General features: G+C 45.8%; 2 protein-coding genes across 2 annotated transcripts in view; one reads left to right on the forward strand and one right to left on the reverse strand.

Annotated features, from left to right (window-relative positions):
* The window catches only part of NFKB1 (nuclear factor kappa B subunit 1), a 70,032-nt gene extending 67,956 nt beyond the window's left edge, over positions 1-2,076 (forward strand). Inside the window, exon 24 of the mRNA XM_083459205.1 lies at positions 1,377-2,076. Within this exon, the coding sequence (XP_083315331.1) occupies positions 1,377-1,555 (179 nt within the window). The 3' untranslated portion in view covers positions 1,556-2,076. The remainder of the gene's footprint in view (positions 1-1,376) is intronic.
* Positions 2,021-22,869, reverse strand: part of MANBA (mannosidase beta) — a 69,231-nt gene continuing 48,382 nt past the window's right edge. The window contains exons 11-18 of the mRNA XM_083459210.1: positions 18,529-18,615; positions 16,781-16,948; positions 14,601-14,819; positions 11,202-11,366; positions 9,116-9,260; positions 5,689-5,831; positions 5,003-5,260; positions 2,021-4,022 (exon numbers count right to left, since the gene is read on the reverse strand). Of these exons, the coding sequence (XP_083315336.1) occupies positions 3,798-4,022; positions 5,003-5,260; positions 5,689-5,831; positions 9,116-9,260; positions 11,202-11,366; positions 14,601-14,819; positions 16,781-16,948; positions 18,529-18,615 (1,410 nt within the window). The 3' untranslated portion in view covers positions 2,021-3,797. The remainder of the gene's footprint in view (positions 4,023-5,002; positions 5,261-5,688; positions 5,832-9,115; positions 9,261-11,201; positions 11,367-14,600; positions 14,820-16,780; positions 16,949-18,528; positions 18,616-22,869) is intronic.

Consider the following 22,869-nt stretch of genomic DNA (forward strand, 5'->3'; position numbering starts at 1 on the left):
TACCAAAATGTGTTTTAAAAACTGTTGGTTTGGAATAAAACACATTTTGAATTGTATACATGGAGATCAAATACATATTTGAATAGATATTTTGTAATAACCTATGTATTTAAATATTAATGGGATGCAGAAGACAGTTAGGAATGAAAACATGCAGAACTGACATGGATGAGGAATGGGTTGATCTATATTTTAGTCCTCTGCATTTAAAGGTTTTGGAAGGGAAGTGCCATGAATTAAGACTGAGGGTGCACACCTTGTTGAAGTTAAGCAGGTTTGTTGGGTTAGTGATGATATGGGGAACCTTTCCCACTCCAGGTTTTGCTGAACTATAGCTTCCACCATCCTTGGCCATTGGCCATGCTTGCTGGGGCTGATTGGAGCTGTCATTCGCCAACATCTGGAGGGCCAAAAGCTCCCCATACCTTGGTTAGTGCCTTGATAGGACAGTCAATACACCCATATGTGATGCTCTGAGCAACAGGGAGGAAAAGATGTAATAGTAAAATAATAGCTTTGCTTAAAACACCCGACTAGTTTACTAAGAAAAGAGTAAAAAACCAACATGCATTTGAAATGCAATCCTTAACACAATTACTAGCAAGAAAGTCCTATTGAAATCAACTTGCTTCTGAACCAACTTGCTGAGGATTTCACTGTTACTTTGTTCTCTCATTATCTGGAAACACATTCATTGGTGTGTTTTTTAATTGTTTGGCCTGGCAGTAGTGCATTTAAGGGAAGCAACAGAGCAATCAATAGTTACAATTCTTAAGGGAGCAGTTCAGTAAATTTGTACCCATACTTATCTAGGTGACGGTTTCTTTGCCAGATCTCAGTAATTCCAAGATGATTTTTTAAAATAGTGCTGGAACCTTAGAAAACACAGGTCACCTTCCCAATGTTCTAGCAGCTGGTGCAGCCTTGGCATTTAGTAACATGGTAGGAAAAACAAGCTTAGCACAAGGGCTTGGCAAAAGGACAAGCCAAGGCTTCAGGACATGTGAAGCTGCCTTATCATATAATACTGCTTGGCCATCTATCCCAGCATTTTCTGGATTGTCCATGTTCTTAGGCACAAATCCTTCCTAGCTTTGCCAACAAAGCTCTTTTAATTGGAAGTGCCAAAGATTCAGCCAGAGACCTTGAGTGTGCAAAACATGTTGCCTGGAAACACTAATATTCGTAAGGCTCCTGCCCTGGACTCCTTCTGCAGCTGCTAGTAATTTTTGTTTTATTTTCACTATTGTCTGGGGAGCAAAGAGACCTTTGCATTGCTCTTTTGATTTATTTCCTGAACTGGATATATTGCATTGTATTAGCATTTTCTTAAAACCCCATGAATTATGCAACATGTTCCTTTCCCCCTCTGCCAGGTGATCTCAAATTCCAGGATGCTGAAAGTATTTGTGACAGCGGTGTAGAGATTTCCCTCCGCAAACTCAGCTTCACATATTCAGAGTCTTTCACCAGCAAGTCACCAGTAACACTTAAGAAACTGACCACAGGCTACGGCCAGGACAACTTGCCACAAGGCAAAATTGAAGCCACTTAGAGGTGTGGAATGGTTTTGTAAAGTTTCCTGAAGAGGGAGGAAGTCGCTAACAATTCAAAGTGCACTGGAAGAAAAAGCTCTTTAAAATGTACATCGACAGGAGTGTTCAAGAAATGGGAATCAGGTCCCAGTAAAGTGGGAAGCTCAGGACCAGCAGCATGAAGATGGAGTGGCCTTCTTTCTTCCTAAGATCTCCACCTATAGAAGAAATGGACTACCAACATGATGTATGGTAAAAGTTACAAGAGAGACATTGGCTGTGGAGCGTGGTACAAGGTTGTAAGCAGTGATCAGGATAGATACTTAAGTCAAAAGAATATAATGTATATTTCAGTAAGTATATTTAAATTTTCATCTGGTGTCTATAAAAATCATCCAAGCTTCAGACTGTTTCCCCCATCCTGTTTTACCAGCTTTCTGCTGTAAATATTCTTGTTTAGATGAAATTACTCAAGGAAAATAATGTGCTTTTTAAATGCTTGGTTTTTTTATTTTACTTTTATAATAAAAGACAGAATTCACATTTTCTGTATTTTTGTGCTGAAGCACACATGGAAAGCAGCTAAGGTCCTGGAGGCAAACTGCTCCCATTAGCTTGATGACAAAGCACTCAACGTAAATCAGAAGGTGAATTCTGATTTGGGTGAGGCATTTTTCCATTATGAGATCGCCTGAGAAAGGCCTAAAGTCCTGCTAAAAATTTTCAGTAACTTCTCTCAAGGGCAGCTTAACTCCTAAACTCCTTAAGAGGTAAAGAAGGTGAGAACACAGAAGGCCACTGTATGTGTCCATAGAAACCCCCCCTTAAACTCTCTTGAAGGAAGAAACTATTCGCACCTTTTTCCACTTGTGTGTCAGATAGCTGTGAGCTGGACACTTAAGTAAACAGACAAGGGTGCTGAAAAAACCTACTGGAAGTCGGCAAGACAGGTGAACCAAGATCAACAGGTCCTTGTGGCAACTTTAACATTGACATTATGACATAAGCATTCATGGACTAGGGCCCACTTTATCGAAAGAATAGTGTGTGATCCTCAGTCAACCATTATGTGGGTTTGAAGGGGGATGTACAGTTGTACCTTAGTTGATGAACGCCTTGCGACTCAAACGTTTTGGCTCCCGAACACTGCAAACCCAGAAGTGAGTGTTCTGGTTTGCGAATGTTCTTTGGAACCTGAACATCCGACGTGGCTTCCAATTGAGTGTAGGAAGCTCCTGCAGCCAATCGGAAGCCGCTCCTTGGTTTTCAAACGTCGGACGGACTTCCGGAATAGATTCCGTTCATCAACCAAGGTACGACTGTTAAAGTTGATTGGCAATGGTACAGCCTGTGACAAGATTCAGAGCTTAAATGTATAAAAATGACCACCCTTCACAGCCACAGATGATAAAGAGAACCAACTGTTAGGTCTTTTTAAGACGACACAATACTTAGCTGTCACTCTGTTGCAGCAAAAACAACCACCAGCCCTCTGAACACAGTGTGGACCAGTGAAAGAAGGAATCCTAAGCTGAGAAGTGCCACAGTTCAAGCCAACCAAAAAAATAACAGCCAGTAATTTTAAAGACCTCCTTCCAATGAGTAGCTGCTGACTGATAATATGCAGTGGTAAAGGAAAAAATACTCTTGTTTATGCCTGCAGCCACTCCTATTATCTTTTTTCCTGCCATCTTTAGCAGCACACATATCAGGCCTACTTTGCAAGTGGTTCCTAGACTTGTGCACCTAGCACCTTTAAGAGAGATCTGTGTGCAGGCTCTCCACCTTGCAACTTTAAGCATGCCTTGGGGACACTGCTCTAACTATCTGGGGAGTGAGACCCTTAGGGAAGTCCCACATTGACTAGCCCCAATAACTAAGACTTCCACTACCACCCATCTTCCCTATAATCTGAGACGTGCATCAGTTTGGCTCCTTAGTCTAATACTGGTGCAGCACATCCTTCAATCTTGAATAAAAAGCCCTGTTACCAGAATACAGAGGAAAGTAAACGAGGGCACTAAAGAATCATTCTATGCACTTCATTTCACTGTTTTCATTAAGCTCTCTTAGCATACATGGTCACCTTGTTCTGTAGCTGTGCTGATTTGCTCTGGGCTCCAGTCCGCTGAACAAAAGGGTCCCAAGTGTGGAAGATGCTGGCACAAGAATGATGTTTAGTGGTCCTAGTTTGTGCCTCTCTTGCTGCGGCGTTTCACTCCCATTTCCATCCAGCTTCCTTTCCCTCCTTCAGGCCTTTCCTCAGGAAATGTCTGTCAATGATGTTAAGCTGAGTGACTTCTCCAGATCTTTGGCGCTAGTGGTTTCCCAAGGGTAGAACAGTATGACTCTCCGTTTCTCAGTAAGAAGGAAACCATTGTCACTGAATCTTCCTGGGATGTTTCCAGCATCCAACCAAACAAAAGGAGCGATGGCTGTGGCTTCCAGGATAATCTGAAACTGATCTCCTTCTTGGGAAACAGAAGCCTGAAGGGGAGGGGGCAAAGGATTATTATCTGTGCAGTGTGCCTAGTAGAAATTCCCTATTATAAACAATGTGCTTTAATAATTTATTCCTCCTCACAACAAGCTTGTCTGCAGAAAAGGAAATAATGGCATATGGAGCCGCTTGTTACTTGAAACCTGATTTATAAACATTATTTTTATACCAGTTTAATACTAAGGCAAGGATTGCTAGTGTAACTCCAGATGTACAACTCCCATCAGTCCCAGCCGGTATGAACAATGGTCAGGGTTAATGGGAGTTGTAGTCCCCAAACACCTGGAGGGACCCTACATTGGTTACCACTGTACTATGGTTTCCTCTTCAGCAATTCCAGGAGATGAAGAAAATTACTCTTCCCCAGAACTGCACCAGTTAAGTCTTGGTTTGCCAAGATGACACACGAGTGTGCCCACCATTACTTCTTATGTCATGTCAAAAGGTCTCAGGAAACACTGCCTCATAAATCCATAAGGCAGAAGGACTGCCTGCTCTTCTTGTTCACAGTTCCTATTTGCGCTGGCTCAGCCTGATTTTGCAGACATGCTGAAGACATGGAGCCTTGGCAGGACCTGCCATCAGGTCCAAAATGGCAGGAATGCCATTTTATTTAGACATGAGGCACTTTCTATGCCCCAACGTAATTGCTCCATTTTAAGGCGAAATCACCAAGAAACGGCAATAAAAGTTCAATTCCATGACATCTATAAATGATGGGAATTAGGCAGTTTTACATATGGCATCCAAGGCCTTTTGTAAGGTTCGGCACATATGCTTCCATAAGGGTGAAATCACAGATCCTTTGGTACTATGCACAGAGTTCAGTATCCTGACTTCATACACAGCTTCTCAGGGCCAAGACATCTCACCGCAGTTATTCTATACCCTCTGTGGTTATATGAACTGCTACTTGTGTGCCAAGGAACGAACGTTATTACTTGAACAAAATAATTTTGTTGCTTACAAGAAGTTGTGGATTCTTTAATCCCACTGCATCCTTCAAGGAGGACAGGAAGTGGTAATTGCTTGGGCTGGAGAGCTCCTCTTCACCTTCAAGGGAAAAGGTGACAACACAGCTTTGCCTGGTACAATTTCCACATTGTTTCAGAAGGTCACTGATGGGCTCCTTGTAGATGGGGACAGCTGCTCCTCCCTTGATGAGCACACCCTCTTTAGCCAAGGTACACACTGGCTCTGTCAAAGCCCAATCATGCAGACTGACCTGCAGGGCAGGTTAAGAGTTCAAGACAATAAAGGCAGATTATGAATACTTCCTTGCCATTAATAAAACTCAAAACAACTCAACCTTGAGTGAGCACATGTTTACATTTCTCTTATTAAAATTCATAGCCTTCAAAAGAGCTTAACTTTGGCAGGAGGATGCCTTTATTCAGGCAATAATCCTACAACATTAGCTTGCAAAATTCAAATATTTACACCTCACTTAAAAACTCAAAATGCAGCATTATTTCGTAGCTGGGAGTTATTTAGAGCTAGACTCCTTAAGATTTTGCTTTGGTTATTATTTAGAGCTAGACTCCTTAAGATTTTGCTTTGGGTTGAATGGAAGAGTTGGGGGAAAGCCCACCCCGCCCAGCCTCCAAATTCTTTCCAGACCCAGCTTCAGAGAATGGGCAAAGTGGAACTTACTCTGAGTGTCAGCTCATAATCTGCGTGAAGATCTGAGATTCCATATATGTAGAGAGCATCTTTATCTTCGTATGCCACAGGCAATAAAGGAGCGAAAAAGCGCTGGGCAAAATAATGGAGCATCTTCCACTTGCCACCATATTCTGAGAAGGTTCCAAAGGAGAAAATATATTAACCATACGCTGAAATGACCTGCAGCTTACCTTACTATGCAACCATTCAGATTAAAAGGCCTTTTTTATTTTCTCAAGTCGGAGGAAGGCTGGTTCATAAATGACTTGAGGGGAATGAGTGGGTATCACATATATTTATTTATTGCTTCACCACTGGAGCTAATTCTTTCCCCTTATTAATATTTGTGCTTGTATCAAAGCAGCCCATACACTCATTCCTGTTCACATGTTAAAAACCTTCTACTGTCTCTATTGCTGCTGTTCAAAATGGAAGCCATATCAGGCAGGCGTTTGCAGAAAGGTACCAGGTTCTCTTACAGGAACGAGCGGTACCAGCTCCCCCAGAACTGCTAAACCCCTCTCACCATTAGGCAATCCATTCCCTACATCCAGTGGGGTTGTTGCAGGGCGACCACAGTGAATGTGATGATGCATGCTATATAGGGCATACACAGATATGTATATGCACTCAACAAATGTGACAATTTATCTGAAAAGCAGGTGATGGGGCCACTGGAATTCCTGTAAGAGAACCTGGTACCTTTCTGCAAACGCCTGCCTGATATGGCTTCCATTTTGAACAGCAGCAATAGAGACAGTAGAAGGTTTTTAACATGTGAACAGGAATGAGTGTATGGGCTGCTTTGATACAAACACAAATATTAATAAGGGGAAAGAATTAGCTCCAGCGGTGAAGCAATAAATAAATAAATAAATAAATTAATGTCCTGTATTTCAAGCAACTGCACTGCAGAGAACGAGGTGGCTGAAACCGCCAGATGCAGAGGAAATAGCAGACCGTCTGTTGTGCTTACATCCAGCTTCATTAATTGCTACCAGATAAACTTTGTAACTAGAAATGCAGCCTTGATTTTCCTTCTCCCTCCCAGTTCCTTTTCCTTTTGTGTTGTGTCCTTTAAAATTTATCAGCCTGAAGGCAGGGACTGTCTTGTTATTTTTGTACACTGCTCTGGCAGCCTTTTTCTTCTGAAGGGTATATAGTAGAAATGCTTTAACCATAGTAGAAATGCTTTAATCAACAAATAATAAGGGTGACATGGGATAGAGACACAGAATAAAGTAGAGTGGCAGCAGTAGGTTCCTAGTTTTTAAGTTTTCCCTGAAGTTTTTCTCACCAACAGTCAGAGTAGGCAGCCCACTCCTCTCTGGGACCAGTGCTAAATTAATCAACTGCAAACCCCAAAGGCATCATTTCCTTGGTCTGCACCATAATCATGCATCCAAAAGCTATTATTCTCTCTAATAGCTGCTGGTTTCAGCTCACTGGATGATGTAAGTGCTAGATGTGATGAGACTAAAACTGAGTCATCCCGTCCAAGTAAAATGTGTGATTTGAATCAGGTATGTCAAGGTGACATTACACAAGACCTGAGGCTCAGCAAACAGTGGTTGCAATTTGCTTTCCTCTCCTAAAGACGAAACCTCACACTGTGGCTACAGCTGTCCCATGTGGATGACTAAGGCCCTATCTACACTATACATTTAAAACAGCATCGTGCCACTTTAAATCATCATTAACCTAAATCTTTCTTTTTCTCCCTTGTAGTTTGAACCCTATTCAATGAAAATTTGCTCCCGCCCCCTTTATACCCATATATCTGACCACTGATTCATATTTCAGCCAAGACATGGTTGTGGGAACTGACCACCGTTATCACCCGAATCCACTACGATGGAATTGGGGGAGCCGAGAGCTCAGAAACATACATCTTGCTATTCATACTACAAAACCCCGACAGTCTGTTAAGAGTCTCTGAGAGAGTCAAGTGCTAATTTAAACAGATGTCTCTTTAATTTTTCAACAACGATTGAAACATGCCCAGAGAGGAAGAGACTGTTCAGACCAAATCATGACATGCTGTATAGCAGCAAAGGTGAATCCTACAACATAATTAAAGGCTCTACTTTTAATATCTCCTAACTTCTTTCCTCTGCAAATCAAAGTTATCTACCAGAACGACATGCAGATTATATTAGCTCTTCCTGGGACACACCCCAGGTAAAACACATGCACACACACCCTTGGGAACTGCTGACATTGTAGGAACCAGTCTTTAATGTCAAGCCTTATCCCAAAGGTAGCCAGTGCGATGCTCCTCTGATGTTTTGCACTCCGACTCCTCTCAGACAGCGACGAGGGGAGTTGTGGTCCACAACATCTGGAGGGAACCATGTTGGTTACCACTACATGCCTGAAATGGCTAAAAGGCTTGGTGCTTTAAGGCATTTGACAAAATGCTGCAATTTAATTTGTGGTACCCTGGGCAGTACCCAACAAAGTAGTTCTTGCCAGCACAAGAACATCCGGCTGTGCAACAGAACCTCCCCTCCTTCTCCTCTTCCTGTGTCCCTCCTAAATCTGTTCTGGGTTTCCCCCTCCAGGACAGATCTGGAGATGGTGCAGCCCAAGGAGAGGGTGGGGAAGTTCAGTCGCGGAAATGGAAATCCTTGCACAATCAGAACTATTTTGTCCAAATTCCCACTCGGCCATGAAGCTCACTAGGTGACCTTGGGCCAGGGACTTTCTCTCAGCCTATACAACCTCTCAGGGATGGTGTGAAGATGCAATTGAGGGGGAGAATCACATTCACCACCTTAAGCTCCTCACAGCAAAGGTGAAATCTACCATATTTTTCACTCTATAAGACGTACCCAACCATAAGACGCACCTGGTTTTCAGAGGAGGAAAACAAGAAAAGCCAGCAAGAGCCGCAGACACGCTCGCTCGGCGCAGTTCTTTAAAGATAGAGCGGCTGTTGCTGGTTTTTCCAGGAGGTGGGAGAAGGGACTGACAGGCTACCCCCCATCCCTTCTCCCACCTCCCTGAACAGCCAGAGCAAGCTGCGCAGCTATCGCTGAAGCCAGCACAGCAAGAGTGAGAGCTGCGCAGCGCCTCTTGGTCTGCTGGCTTCCCAACGAAGCAGGATGAGGGACGGAAGGGGTTCCATAAGGGCTCCTTTCCGTCCCTCATCCTGCTTCACTGGGAAGCCAGCAGAACAAGAGGCGCTGCGCAGCTCTCCCTCTTGCTGTGCTGGCTTCAGCGAAAGCTGCGCAGGCTGCATTCGCTCCATAAGACGCACACACACTTCCCCTTACTTTTTAGGAGGAAAAAAGTGTGTCTTATGGAGCGAAAAATATGGTAAATAAATAAAATAGGCTTGCAAAGACAGTAAGAAAGCATGCACATTAAAGCAGCCCAATTCCTAATTTTGCTTTGGCTGAAGAAGACTTACCCAGAGAAGCCCAGGAAGGAGCCTGCCAGATATCATTGAGTTGCCAATATAGTGCCCCCATGGTGCGCCCCTCCCCATTGATTATCTCGCTTTGGCTGCGACGATAGAACTCCGTTTGGGACTTTATGCACTGGGCCTGCATAATCTAAGGCAGCGAAGGCCAAAACAAAAAGAAAAAATATCATTGCTAAGCGCTTGTGTAATGATAGAACTGCAAAAAAATACTGACAATAATGCAGATCCCCGAGACTGGACTGCAGAGAACAGCAGATCACATGGTAAAACCCTTTCTGGACTGTTCCACTTTGATTTGTAAGCAGTATTTATTTATTGAATTTATATACCGCCCTATACTCGCAGGTAGGTTATGTATTTCAAACAATGCTCTAAAAAATTCCTAAAATATACAGTCAAACTTCACAAGAGTTCCCCCCATTGTGTTTTATCATCTTCTAAACTACCGTATTTTTCGCCCTATAGAACGCACTTTTCCCCCCTCTAAAAATGAAGGGGAAATGTGTGTGCATCCTATGGGGCGAATGCAGGCTTTCGCTGAAGCCTGGAGAGTGAGAGGGGTCGGTGCGCAGCGAACCCTCTCGCTCTCCAGGCTTCAGGAAGCTCTGCGCAACCCTCGGGGGCTGCGCAACTCCCGAGGGCTGCGCAGAGCTGCCTGCAGTTCCAGGCTTCGCGCAGCTCTGCGCAACCCTAGGGAGCCTGGCGCGAAGTCGCACAGGTGTCCCAGGGGTTGCGCAGAGCTGCCTGCATTCCGAAGCCTAGGGCGCACTGAAGATTGCACCCGGGCTTCGCGCAGCTCTCCGCAAGCCTGGGGAGACAGGTGCGACTTCCCGCCAGGCTCCCTAAGCCTGCGAACAGCAGGCTGTTCTCGGGGCTGGGGTCGGGGGAAGTTCGGGCTTCCCCCGCGCCAGCCCCGCACCTGGGGGGAAAATATATATTTTTTCTTTATCCCCCCCCCCCAAAGACTAGGTGCGTCCTATGGGGCAGTGCGCCCTATGGGGCGAAAAATACGGTATATGCAAAATTAATAAAGGGCATTTAAAAAACAAACAAACCTCAAAATAGTGTTGTGGCACCTTAAAGGATTAACAAATGCTCTCCTGGCATAAACATTCACGCATTACAGCCTACTTCATGAGATGCATGCAACATAAATGGGAGCAGGGAATGTAAATGTTGCAGCCGAAAGGCGGCGGCATGCAAAATTACAGCCTGTGACAAATCAACAATAGCTCGAACGTATGCAAAATTACTTTTCACGGCAAAATGTATGAATACATTTAGTCTCTAATTCTATTATCACCTTAGACAACAATGCTATAGTGCCTGTGTAATCGCCAGCAAATGTTGCTGTAAAACGTCATTTTGCATCCACAAACAATCCTTTTGCATTCCATTTCCCCCCTTCCCTTGCTCCCTTTATATCTGACAACTGAGACTCACATCCCTTGCATCTGACATAGTGGGCTCTAGCCCAAAGAAATTTATGCCATAACACAAGCAATGCTGGCCTGTTATGTGCCAAAAGGCTTTTGGCTGTTTTTGCTGCAGCAGACTAATGTGGCTACCATTTCAGATACTGAAAACTGCCCATCAGAGTCTTTCCAGAACTCTTCGAGGTCGTCAGTTGTTGCAGATAAGCACAAGTGGTTTCTAGACCTGTTTCCAAAGAACAACTTCATACCCCATGTTTTCAGGGCACCGTCATAATCCCTGGATAGAAAAGTCTAACATTGTGCCTACAGGGCTGAGTTAATGTTTCACCATACAGAGAGACACAGACCTGACAACCAGTATATACACAGCCTGTAATCACAAAGCAAACAGCCGTGGGACACTTTATACACAACGGTACATGTGTATTTCTCTGTACGGTGTGTGGGGAGAAGCCCATCGATAATTTAAAACGATGTCACTGGACCCAAGATTTCACCCACTGTGTAATTCAAACACTTGACACAATTATCATAATTTTGTACCAGGTTCTCTGCAATACATGTTGCATTATGCAACCATGATTATGGTTTATTTAACAAAAAGGAAACCTCTTAAGAATTTGACAAATACTCACCTGAGTGAGGTAGATAGATTGCTTAAAGTTCTTGAGGGGGTCTCCTTCCTGCGGCAGCTTAAAATGGAGGCCTGTCTGATGAAGCATTTGGTCATTGCCATTAGCGTGGTGTTGCCGATGCAAGGAGAAATTGCTCGTGTAAAACCAGTCCTCCTCAGATGACACCTGTGGTTTAAAAACAAAATAAGATTTATACACATTTGCAGTCACTCACTCGCATATATTACTTTTTTTAAAAAAAAAATCATCTCAAAAATTCAAACAGTTCTGAAGTACATTTTAGCATAAGGTGTCCCCCCAGCAAACTGGACCCCCGTGTTGTAGAGTTTGAAGAAGAAGAGTTTGGATTTGATATCCCGCTTTATCACTACCTGAAGGAGTCTCAAAGCTGCTAACATTCTCCTTTCCCTTCCTCCCCCACAACAAACACTGTGAGGTGAGTGGGGCTGAGAGACTTCAGAGAAGTGTGACTAGCCCAAGGTCACCCAGCAGCTGCATGTGGAGGAGCGGAGACGCGAACCCGGTTCACCAGATTATGAGTCTACCGCTCTTAACCACTACACCACACTGGCTCTTGTACAATGGCATTCTGTGTAATCCGTTGGGCTGCTAGAGCAAAAAAAGGAACCTTGTGTGCGATGCGTTTATTCCCTGATCCCTGAGCAGATAACTATTTTTCTCCCTAATATTCAAGGAGGAAACTGTCTGAAGAATCCTTTTGAGAAATTATGTCCCTCAGAAAATTATGCAGATTGCAATACAGTATGCAGTGAGCAATATTTTCCACCACTCTCTGGCTACAAATACATGAATGATTTACACATATTCTAGCATATATTTCATCTAAGTATGCTTTGTGCAAAGTTTGTACAGTGGTACCTTGGTTTTCGAACAGAATGCGTTCTGAGAGTCCGTTCGACTCCCGGAACCATTCGAAAACCAAAGTGTAGCTTCCAATTGGCTGCAGGAGCATCCTGCAGCCAATTGGAAGCCATGCCGAATGTTTGGCTTCCGAAAATCGTTCAAAACCTGGAACACTCACTTCTGGGTTTCGATCGTTAGTGAGCCGATCTGTTTCGGAGCCAAGATGTTCGGCTTCCAAGGTATGACTGTAATCTTAAAGCTGTAACTACCTCCATACAGAAAATGTATACATGTGCAGATCAGAAAAGAACATGGGAAATAGCAGTGTTTACACAATGGGTGGGGGATCATAGGACTAGGGGCCAAATACCTCTCCGCCTGCCCCCCAGAAATCTCCCCAGGCTCCACTGTGCCCCAAATGCTTTTGCCTGGCTGCATTGTCCTTGAACCCTGATAAGGTAAAACCTTTTATCCTTGTGAGGATAAAACGGGAGGGGAGAATCATGTACACTGCCTTAAGCTCCTTGGCAGAATATCAGGATAAAACAACAGCAACGTAACAAATGCAGGAAGTTGCTGGTGGTGCAACTTCCCAAGGCCTGTAGAAAAGAATTTTGGGCAGGCCTTTATGCATCTGTCCAAGGCAACACCATAAAAATAAGCTAAAGGCAGAAGTAACTGGTGACGAGAGACACAATCCCCCCAAAAGTGGTGCTTAACTTCTTAAGTGCTTTGCTACAGGTTTGTGTCTTGTTTCTTTCAGTGAAATAAAAGTGCTCCCATTGTTCTCCGCATTGTGCCCAGAGCCAAGAATGGGAATTCTTGCCTTCTGATCAAACATGTTCTTTTGTCAACTAATTGCACTCCCATTGTTTAGCACACTTAAATGATACTTTTCCTTCCAGGAAGGGAAATTCCCCAAATTGACCCTGGCTTTAAATGCCTTAATACACATGAGGAACGTGATTCGCAGGCAGGCTTGTAAAAAGCACTGTACACAATTACAAACCCACACACCTCATTTCAAACTGGGACATTCTGCCAGCATTTGAACTCTTCTAAGTCTTGTTGATGTCGACTGAAGAAAGTTACGCCTTGTTCAGGCTTGTCAACAGCCATGTGCTCACTAAGAACTACCTCCAGGCAACCAGAGAGGAAAGCTTTGCAGAATTCATTTATGACCTTGATCTTTTTGCCTTTCAGGCCACACACGGCACACACAGTTATGCCTGGGCAAGCAAACAGATGACTACACACTTTTTTGCAGGGCGGGATCTTCTGTGGCCTTGCCAGAAGTGCTGAGCACGTGCATCATTCTCCCACTGGAATCAACATTTAGGGAAATCTTTGCACACAGGCCCACTCCAAACATCCTTTTGATTGCACATTCGTGATTATTTGTGCCCATGATGGTATCGGGGCAATCCTACACAATCCTACTTTCAATACCATTTGTGAATGCAAAAGGTCACACTGCTTCACTTACAGCTAGTAGTTGTAGCAGTACTAGTAGTAACAACAACAACAGCAATAATTTGTACCCCGCCCATCTGGTTGGGTTTCCCCAGCCACTCTGGGCGGCTCCCAACAGAATATTAAACAGAATAAAACATCAAACATTAAAAACTTCCCTAAACAGGCCTAATGCACATCTTATAACTTCCACTGGCTTTTCATACCACAAATGTCCTGTGTTGTTGTTGTTGTTTGGGGGGTGTTATCCCACTTTTGTTGCACTATAACCCTTCCAGACAGCAATAATGTAGCACTGAGGAAGCATCACAGAACAACAAAGAAAGCAAAATAAATTGATCACTATTTTTGTGCCAAGGACATGTTGCAAAATATACCCACAATAAAACACCAGTTTAGAGGGGTCCTTGATGTTTAGCGGTTGCTTTAAAATGCAAATTGTATTCTTTTAAAAAAAATAAAATAATGCAAAGTTATTGGGAGGGAGACAGTGGTAAATGACGGGTCAGAGCAGACAGAGAGAGAGAGAATGTAACTCTCTTATCGCCTACAGTGGTCCCAAGGAAAACATGTCCTCTTTTTATTTATTTAGAAAATTTATAAACCACTTGAGCAAGGAGCTCCCTAAACAGTATACTAACAAAATTATAAATAAAATCCACAAACAAATTAAAAATAAGGATACATAAAACCGTCATCACTGTACACAAAGACAAAACCAATACGACTTTTAAAACAAATATAGGTAACTAAATTATATGTATGGGCAAACTCACCAAAGCAAGTGAAGTTTTCAGCAAGCCTTTAAAACAATTTGTTGCCAATAGGCAACCTGCCATTAGGTAAAGTTCCAAAGCACAGGTGTTGTCAACTCCTCACAAATGCAGAACAGACATGATGTGGTTCTTGTAAAAGTGCAATTAAATAGGCACATAGAGAGCAAGATTATTTCTTTAAGTAAGCTGGTCCCAAGAGCTATCATTTGCATTGGGAGGAAATCATCAACTGGCTTTTCTTCTGCTCGCAGGGTTTGCAAGAGAGGGAAAGGTTCAAAAGACTTACCTGTGCCAGGGCACTGAAGGAAGGCCAGGACTGAAAGCCATACTCCGAGGCAAATCGTGTTCTGGGGAAGGTGGTCCAATCCCAGCAGTCACTCACATAGTTGTAGTAATGATTATCTCCGAAATGAGTGTCGTAAGGAGCATGAGCTAGCCAGCCTTCCTTGGCCGACTCCAGACCATTGGTAGGGCTGGAGGTAATGAAAGGGCGAGTCTCGTCTTCCTGGGTTTAACAAAACACAACGCAAGAACATAAATGGAGCTAAGGGCTAATAAAGCATTTCTTTCTTCTTCAAACTAGCTAAACATCTATGATTTCAAAAGCAAAAAAATAAAAATAAAGCCAGTTCTGAATTGGTGAATGAGTCATGGCTTCATTTCTCACTAGGCTGGATGAGTTCTGCTCTGCTTATCACACAAATGAATATCTGCTTCCTGGAGTCAGATGCTCGGCTGCAAAGAAACAAATTCAGCATTCAAAGGAAAGCAATCTGCTCTGAAAAATATTGCCTTCAGACTGTGAGACAAATACTAAGGAAAGCATTGTGCGCGGTCCATTTATTTTCGTATGAGGAAAAACGTGCTCATTTTAGGGAAAAAATTGTATAGTCAGCTTCCATCTGAAGGCAAAACTGATTCTTTGGACAAATGTTCAAGGTCTTTACAGGCAGCAGGCACATAACTGTTTCCCATCTGTTAGGGAGAGTCTGGAGGCCCTTCCTCCAGGTTCCATGTATGTTCTTGGAATGGTTGTTTTTTAAATTAAAGAAATCAATATAGAAAACAAAAGCACAAATAGTACAAAGAACTAAAAGGTTTTCAAGGCTGAAAATATTTTAGAATTAAAGGAACTTGGAAAATAATAAGTTCTTCAACTGATACAAAACATTTTAAAAAATCAAAATCCATAAAATAGGATTACAGATTGCCCACCTACTGAGAGACCCATGGCTCAATGTGCTTCCACATGCGCACATTCACCCACACTCATCAGCCCTCAACAGCATGGCCAATGGGTGGGGGTGAAGGGAGCTCCAACATCTGGATCGCCAACATCTGGTGGCCACAGGCTTCCCATACCATATGTGGCAATTTCCAGTCTTAACACGGAGCCCCTGAAATGCTCCACTTGAATGTTGATCACTTCACCACTGCAGATACACTGTGCTCACTTTGGAAAGCCAGTCTCCTGCCTAGGGCCTACACGGTTCTGTGCTGGGGCAGTTATGCTGAACTGGGAAATTCTAAAACTCTCCTGGGTTTTAGACAGGCCTATCTAGAGATGCCTGGGATTGAATCTGGGACCTTCTGAATGCAAAAAAGATGCTCTACGGCCCTTTCCCAAAAAAGAAGTTTGTAAGGAAAGAGGATATGCGAATATGCACTTCTTATTTGATAGTGGGAGTAGAAGGCTTCAGCCAGAGAGCAGTATTTAAGTGGATACACTATCTGCTGACTATAAATGCTGCATAAACAGAATGAGAGAGAGAGAGAGAGAGAGAGAGAGAGAGAGAGAGAGAGAGAGAGAGAGATTAGACTTCTCAGTTCACTACATTTCAGTCTGCCCATTAAGGGTAGTTAATATTTACCTTGCAGGAATGCTTGCAACTTACAAAGCTGGTATGCACAGAGCTAAACGCTGCAAAGTGCGATGGGGGAGACCTGCACCTTCAGCAGTCAAAGACACAGGCCAGAGTTACAGGTACACAAGCCAGAGTTACAGGCCAGTTGAGGCTTCCTGGCACATTATCCCTGCCCTTTATTAACTGCAGGATTTAGCACAGCAAACACCAGTGGACACACGGCAAGCTTGGTCCTTACTTATCACTCTCATTTTCCCCAAAGCAAGTATTTTTTATCTGTAAATAAATAACCAGGCACTTAAAAAAAATAGAGTATGTTAATACACATTGCAGGGGCATCACAAACCCAGGTGAAATTCAGAAGATAAAATGGCTGTTAGGGCTGATTTGAGCCCATCAATGGAAATACAGAGAAAACAGATGTTTCCAGATGTTTCCAGATTGTGCCTGATGCATCTTTAATGATAAAGATTTGCCTGCAATGTATGCAGACTACAGACACGGTTGCAAACAAGAAGAGTAAAACCAGCAATTCAGCAGAACTTTCAAAGCCTGCTATCAAAGCTCAACCCTTCATAGCCTTCTGCAAAGCTGTACTTACAGAAAGAACAATCTCTCGGATATTCTTTACATAAAGCGTGACATAATCGTCGGCATAAACGCTCTTCTTTGCGCTTGGAATAGAGAACCAGTTGTATGCAATTGCTGCTTCATTTTCATTGTTCCCACTCCATAAAATGATAGACGGGTGAGATTTTAACCGCTTTACCTGAAACGAAAAGCAGAGCTTTTAACATGTAAGTGCTAAATAAAAAATAAAAAATGAGTAAAGTCAGAAGTGTTAATGATTAAAGTCTGGGGTATGAAAGGGACATGGTTTCACCAAACGTCTTAATGAATCTGCAAATCAGACATAACTTAAAATAATGTCAGCTTCAGGTGTGGTTTCAACTTTCCAAAGGCTTCAAGGTTAGATTTACATGACATGGCTCTAGGGCTGGTTAAAAACGGCTTTCCTAGCTCCATATTTGGAAGGGGAAAACAGAAGAGGGCGCTCTCACTGCACCAGTCAAAAATCAGTGTTTACGCAAGGAAGAGGCAAAGGGGGACTTCAAACTTCCTTCTGATAAGCCTAACTTGAAATTCTTGAATTACTTTCAAGTTAGGCTTATCAGACAGAAATATGAGCTCCTTCTTGTTCTGAAGGAATTCCTTCAAGACGCAACACTTGAGCATGAGGGTATTTTATGGTCCGATTCTATGATTCTAACCTAAGTGTGTTCCTGTCCCAAAGCCTGCCTTTGCTGGATGGAATTTCCCATGCATGTTGCACTTGGACCCAGCACAACAGCAGAGGAAGGATGGGGTGGGAACTTTCCTCAACGCATTTAAAGCGCCCTGGCAGCCAGTGATCCCATTGGGTTGTATATTCATCGCCTGTCAAGCTGTGCAAACCAGAAGGGAAGATGGAGAGAATTGAAAAAGGAAGGAAGTGAACAGCAATGGCACTGGCCCTATTCCAGGGATGGTTCTGAATTATACTGGCATACTTTTGACAGCCAAACTGTTCAATGCTCAAGCATACAAATTAATCAGCAAGCGTTCTTCTATTGTGCATGTGCACCTGTAGTATTATTATTGTTATTGTTATTATATTTTTATTTATACCTTGCCTTTTTCCCTGACAGGGACTCAAGACGACTTACAGATAAAAATAAGAACAGCTAGAAACATAGAAATAAATCATTTAAAGCACCTGTATTATTATTATTATTATTATTATTATTATTATTATTATTATTATTATTTTATTTATACCTTGCCCTTTTCCCTGACAGGGACTCAAAACGACTTACAGATAAAAATAAGAACAGCTAGAAACATAGAAAAAAATCATTTAAAAACAATTCAACATTGATATAATCCATTAAAACCATGCCAATAATTACAACGAAAATAGGACTGCACCAGCCCTTTTATTAAAAGCAGTCAGTTCCCAAAAGCCTGTTGGAAGAAGAAAGTCTTCACCTGCCAGTGGAAGGACAACAAGGAGGGAGCCAGTCTAGCCTCTCTTGGGAAGTAATTCCAAAATCGGGGAGCAGCCACCGAGAAGGCCCTGTCTCACTTCCTTACTTAAGCATGCCTGTGAGCGTGGCACAGTTTGGTGCATCCTGTTTGCATCCCACCAGCACCCTGCCACTTCTGTTTGATTGGATGCACTTAGGAGAATGTCACCACTCACACGAGCGTGACACAACAGAAAGCCAGAAGGAAAACGGTGCAATTATTAGTCATGACTAGGCTTGTATACAGTTTAGGAGCTTGGCCCTACTGGACTGAATACCATACCTGATGAGTAATTTCGGCTCTTACTGAGTCTAGGAAGCTGTGGTCAGTTGGGTAAAGAGCAACAGCAAACATAAAGTCCTGCCAAATCTAGAGAATTAAGAGAAAAATGAAAGAACTCAACAAGTAGCCAGTTGACAAACAGTCATGTAAACAGAGTGCATATTTTCTAGCTTGCATCACTTAAAAGATTGTGGCGTACTCATTAATACCGCAATCCTATGCACATTTACCTGGGAGTAAACTCCACTGAACACACGTGAGCTGAGTAAACAACTGCAGGATTGCACCACACCTAACCAGATTTTTTTTTTAAAGCAACACTCATAATTCATAGAAATTAGGTCTTATTTACACAAGCAGTGGTACTGAAAAATATTGTTAATATAGTTGCGATCTCAAATTAATAGTCGCTGTCCAGGTTTGTTAAAGTGCTGCAAATGACCTCATCTAACTATTTCAAACATGGGAAGCTTTTAGCATCAAATAGCATTGAGGAAAGGGGTTTTCACACATTACATCTTCCTACTAACCACTCGCAGGACTCCTGTGCCTTTTGACAGCTGAATGGCAGGCAGAAAAACAACCTATACAGCTCCTCCCAGTATGGAGATTCAGTAAGTAGGGAGAGAAGCTTCCCCTGCTAAATTTCTACCTGCCCTGCAGTTCCTAAAGGCACAGCAGACTTGTCTCTCTCTAGAAAGGTATCAGAAAATGATCATTTTTTTTACTACAGCAAAGTTCTGTTTCCAGAGGGGTTTTGCTATATGGAAGGGTGGATATGTCTTTGAAAGAACAAGCCAAATTACTGGACTTGGATGAGATCCAACAGCAAAAAAATCAAGCTTTACTTGTTTACATCTTTAATCAGAACTTGGGAAGGTGAGCTTATAGGCTTTTATATATCTCAAGGTTATGTAGGAATTATTTCTCTGCAGTTTAAAGCAGGTGTCCCCCTCCTAGCCATGTACACAACCTCCTAAAAATGTTCCTCTGGGCCTGAAACTTTCTGTGGTTGGTCTCAAGCCAAAACTGATTTTTAAGTGTTACCTGCCTTCCTAAAGCAAGAATGGTTTTAGAATAATATTAAAGTATCATTGGCCTCTGGCACCTGGACTCCTTTTTTAAAGTGCCTGGAGCTGTAACAGCTAAAGGGTAGAAAGGAACAACTGCATTTACCATTTGTGAACTACATTGGTTCTAATAAAATACTTAAAAAACAGAGACATCACCTTGCCAACAAAGGTCTGAATAGTTAAAGCTATGGTTTTCCCAGTAGTGATGTATAGAAGTGAGAGCTGGACAATAAAGAAGGTTGATTGCCGAAGAATTGATGCTTTTGAATTACCGTATTTTTCGCCCTATAGGACACACTTTTTCCCCTCCAAAAATGAAGGGGAAATGCGTGTGCGTCCTATGGGGCGAATGCAGGCTTTCCCGGGCTTCTTGCAGCTCCGCGCCACCCTCCCGATCCCGGCGCGAAGCTGCGCGGAGCTCCGAAGGGTGGCGCGGAGCTGCCTGTGGTCCAGGGCTTCTTGCAGCTCCGCGCCACCCTCCGGATACCGGTGCAAAGCCGCGCGGGGCTCCGGAGGGTGGCGCGGAGCTGCCTGCGCTCCAGGGCTTCTTGCAGCTCCGCGCCACCCTCCCGATCCCGGCGCGAAGCTGCGCGGGGCTCCGGAGGGCGGCGCGGAGCTGCCTGCGCTCCAGGGCTTCTTGCAGCTCCGCGCCACCCTCCCGATCCCGGCGCGAAGCTGCGCGGGGCTCCGGAGGGCGGCGCGGAGCTGCCTGCGCTCCAGGGCTTCTTGCAGCTCCGCGCCACCCTCCCGATCGCGGCGCGAAGCTGCGCGGAGCTCCGGAGGGTGGCGGGGAGCTGCCTGTGCTCCAGGGCTTCTTGCAGCTCCGCGCCACCCTCCGGATCCCGGCGTGAAGCTGCGCAGGGCTCTGGAGGGTGGCGCGGAGCTGCCTGCGCTCCAGGGCTTCTTGCAGCTCCGCGCCACCCTCCCGATCCCAGCGCGAAGCTGCGCAGGGCTCTGGAGGGTGGCGCGGAGCTGCCTGCGCTCCAGGGCTTCTTGCAGCTCCGCGCCACCCTCCCGATCCCGGCGCGAAGCTGCGCGGGGCTCCGGAGGGTGGCGCGGAGCTGCAAGAAGCCCTGGAGCACAGGCACCTCCGCGCCACCCTCCCGATCCCAGCGCGAAGCTGCGCGGGGCTCCGGAGGGTGGCGCGGAGCTGCCTGCGCTCCAGGGCTTCTTGCAGCTCCGCGCCACCCTCCCGATCCCGGCGCGAAGCTGCGCGGGGCTCCGGAGGGCGGCGCGGAGCTGCCTGCACTCCAGGGCTTCTTGCAGCTCCGCGCCACCCTCCCGATCCTGGCGCGAAGCTGCACGGGGCTCCGGAGGGCGGCGCGGAGCTGCCTGCGCTCCAGGGCTTCTTGCAGCTCCGCGCCACCCTCCCGATCCCAGCGCGAAGCTGCGCGGAGCTCCGGAGGGTGGCGGGGAGCTGCCTGTGCTCCAGGGCTTCTTGCAGCTCCGCGCCACCCTCCGGATCCCGGCGCGAAGCTGCGCAGGGCTCTGGAGGGTGGCGCGGAGCTGCCTGCGCTCCAGGGCTTCTTGCAGCTCAGCGCCACCCTCCCGATCCCGGCGCGAAGCTGCGCAGGGCTCTGGAGGGTGGCGCGGAGCTGCCTGCGCTCCAGGGCTTCTTGCAGCTCCGCGCCACCCTCCCGATCCCGGCGCGAAGCTGCGCGGGGCTCCGGAGGGTGGCGCGGAGCTGCAAGAAGCCCTGGAGCACAGGCACCTCCGTGCCACCCTCCCGATCCCGGCGCGAAGCTGCGCGGGGCTCCGGAGGGTGGCGCGGAGCTGCCTGCGCTCCAGGGCTTCTTGCAGCTCCGCGCCACCCTCCCGATCCCGGCGCGGAGCTGCGCGGGGCTCCAGAGGGTGGCGCGGAGCTGCAAGAAGCCCTGGAGCACAGGCACCTCCGCGCCACCCTCCCGATCCCGGCGCGAAGCTGCGCGGGGCTCCGGAGGGTGGCGCGGAGCTGCCTGTGCTCCAGGGCTTCCTGCAGCTCCGTGCCACCCCCCGGATCCCGGCGCGAGGTCCTGCGGGGTCGCAAGGCTTGCAGGCAGCAGCCTGCAGCCCATAAGCTCGGGGGATAGCAGGGAGGCGCAGCGCCGCCACCCCGCTATTCCCTGACCTGATCTGAAGGCTGGGGGGAGCAAGCTTGCTTCTTCCCCCCCCCCGCCAGCCCCACAAGCTCGGGGGATAGCGGGGAGGCGGAGCGCCGCCACCCCGCTATTCCCGGACCTGATCTGGAGGCTGGCGGGGGGGGGGAGAAGCAAGCTTGCTTCTCCCCATCGCCAGCCCCATAAGCTGGGGGACAGCAGGGCAAGCCGCTGCCCCACGGAGGCTAGAGATGCTGTCCCTGAAGGCAGAAGAGGGAGATGGAGCGCTCTGTCTCTCTCTTCTAGCTTGGGGATGGCTGCGCAAACCTGGGGGGGAAATAATTTTTTTTCCCTTGATTTCCTCCCCAAAAAACTTGGTGCGTCCTATGGGCCGGTGTGTCCTATAGGGCGAAAAATACGGTATGGTGCTGGAGGAGACTCTTGAGAGTCCCATAGACTGCAAGAAGATCAAACCTATCCATTCTTAAGGAAATCAGCCTTGAGTGCTCACTGGAAGGACAGATCCTGAAGCTGAGGCTCCAATACTTTGGCCACCTCATGAGAAGACTCCCTGGAAAAGACCCTGATGTTGGGAAAGATGGAGGGCACAAGGAGAAGGGGACGGCAGAGGATGAGATGGTTGGACAGTGTTCTCGAAGCTACGAACATGAGTTTGACCAAACTGTGGGAGGCAGTGGAAGACAGGAGTGCCTGGCGTGCTCTGGTCCATGGAGTTACGAAGAGTCGGACACAACTAAACGACTAAACAACAACGTTCTTTAGACCAGCCTTCATCATTGTGGCATTCCAAAATATCCAGAGGCCAAAACTCCCAACAGCCCCAGCTACCAAGGTAGTGCTGGCTGGGATGGGAGTTGTAGCCCAAAATATTTGGAGAGCACCTGGTTGATGAAGGGGGCTTCAGACACAAATATGGCATGAGAAGTGAGTTGCTGGGTGGGGCTGAGCTAGTTTCCCAGTAGGGAGGGAGGGGGGTCACTGCTGTCACAGCTAGTGTTTCCACCCTACCCAGGGAGTCACTTCTGCGTGACAAGGGACAAACAGGAAGCAAAAATGCCTCACGCTTTTTGCTCCTCCACTTTCCTTTCCTTTCCTCTTTGGGCAAAATTGGAGGGGGGGGATTACATTTCCCATAACAGGAGGATGTACAAGCTGCTATGTGAGGCAGTTCT

This window comes from Podarcis liolepis, assembly GCF_965112155.1.
Source record: "Podarcis liolepis genome assembly, chromosome: 9".
Classification (NCBI taxonomy): domain Eukaryota; kingdom Metazoa; phylum Chordata; class Lepidosauria; order Squamata; family Lacertidae; genus Podarcis; species Podarcis liolepis.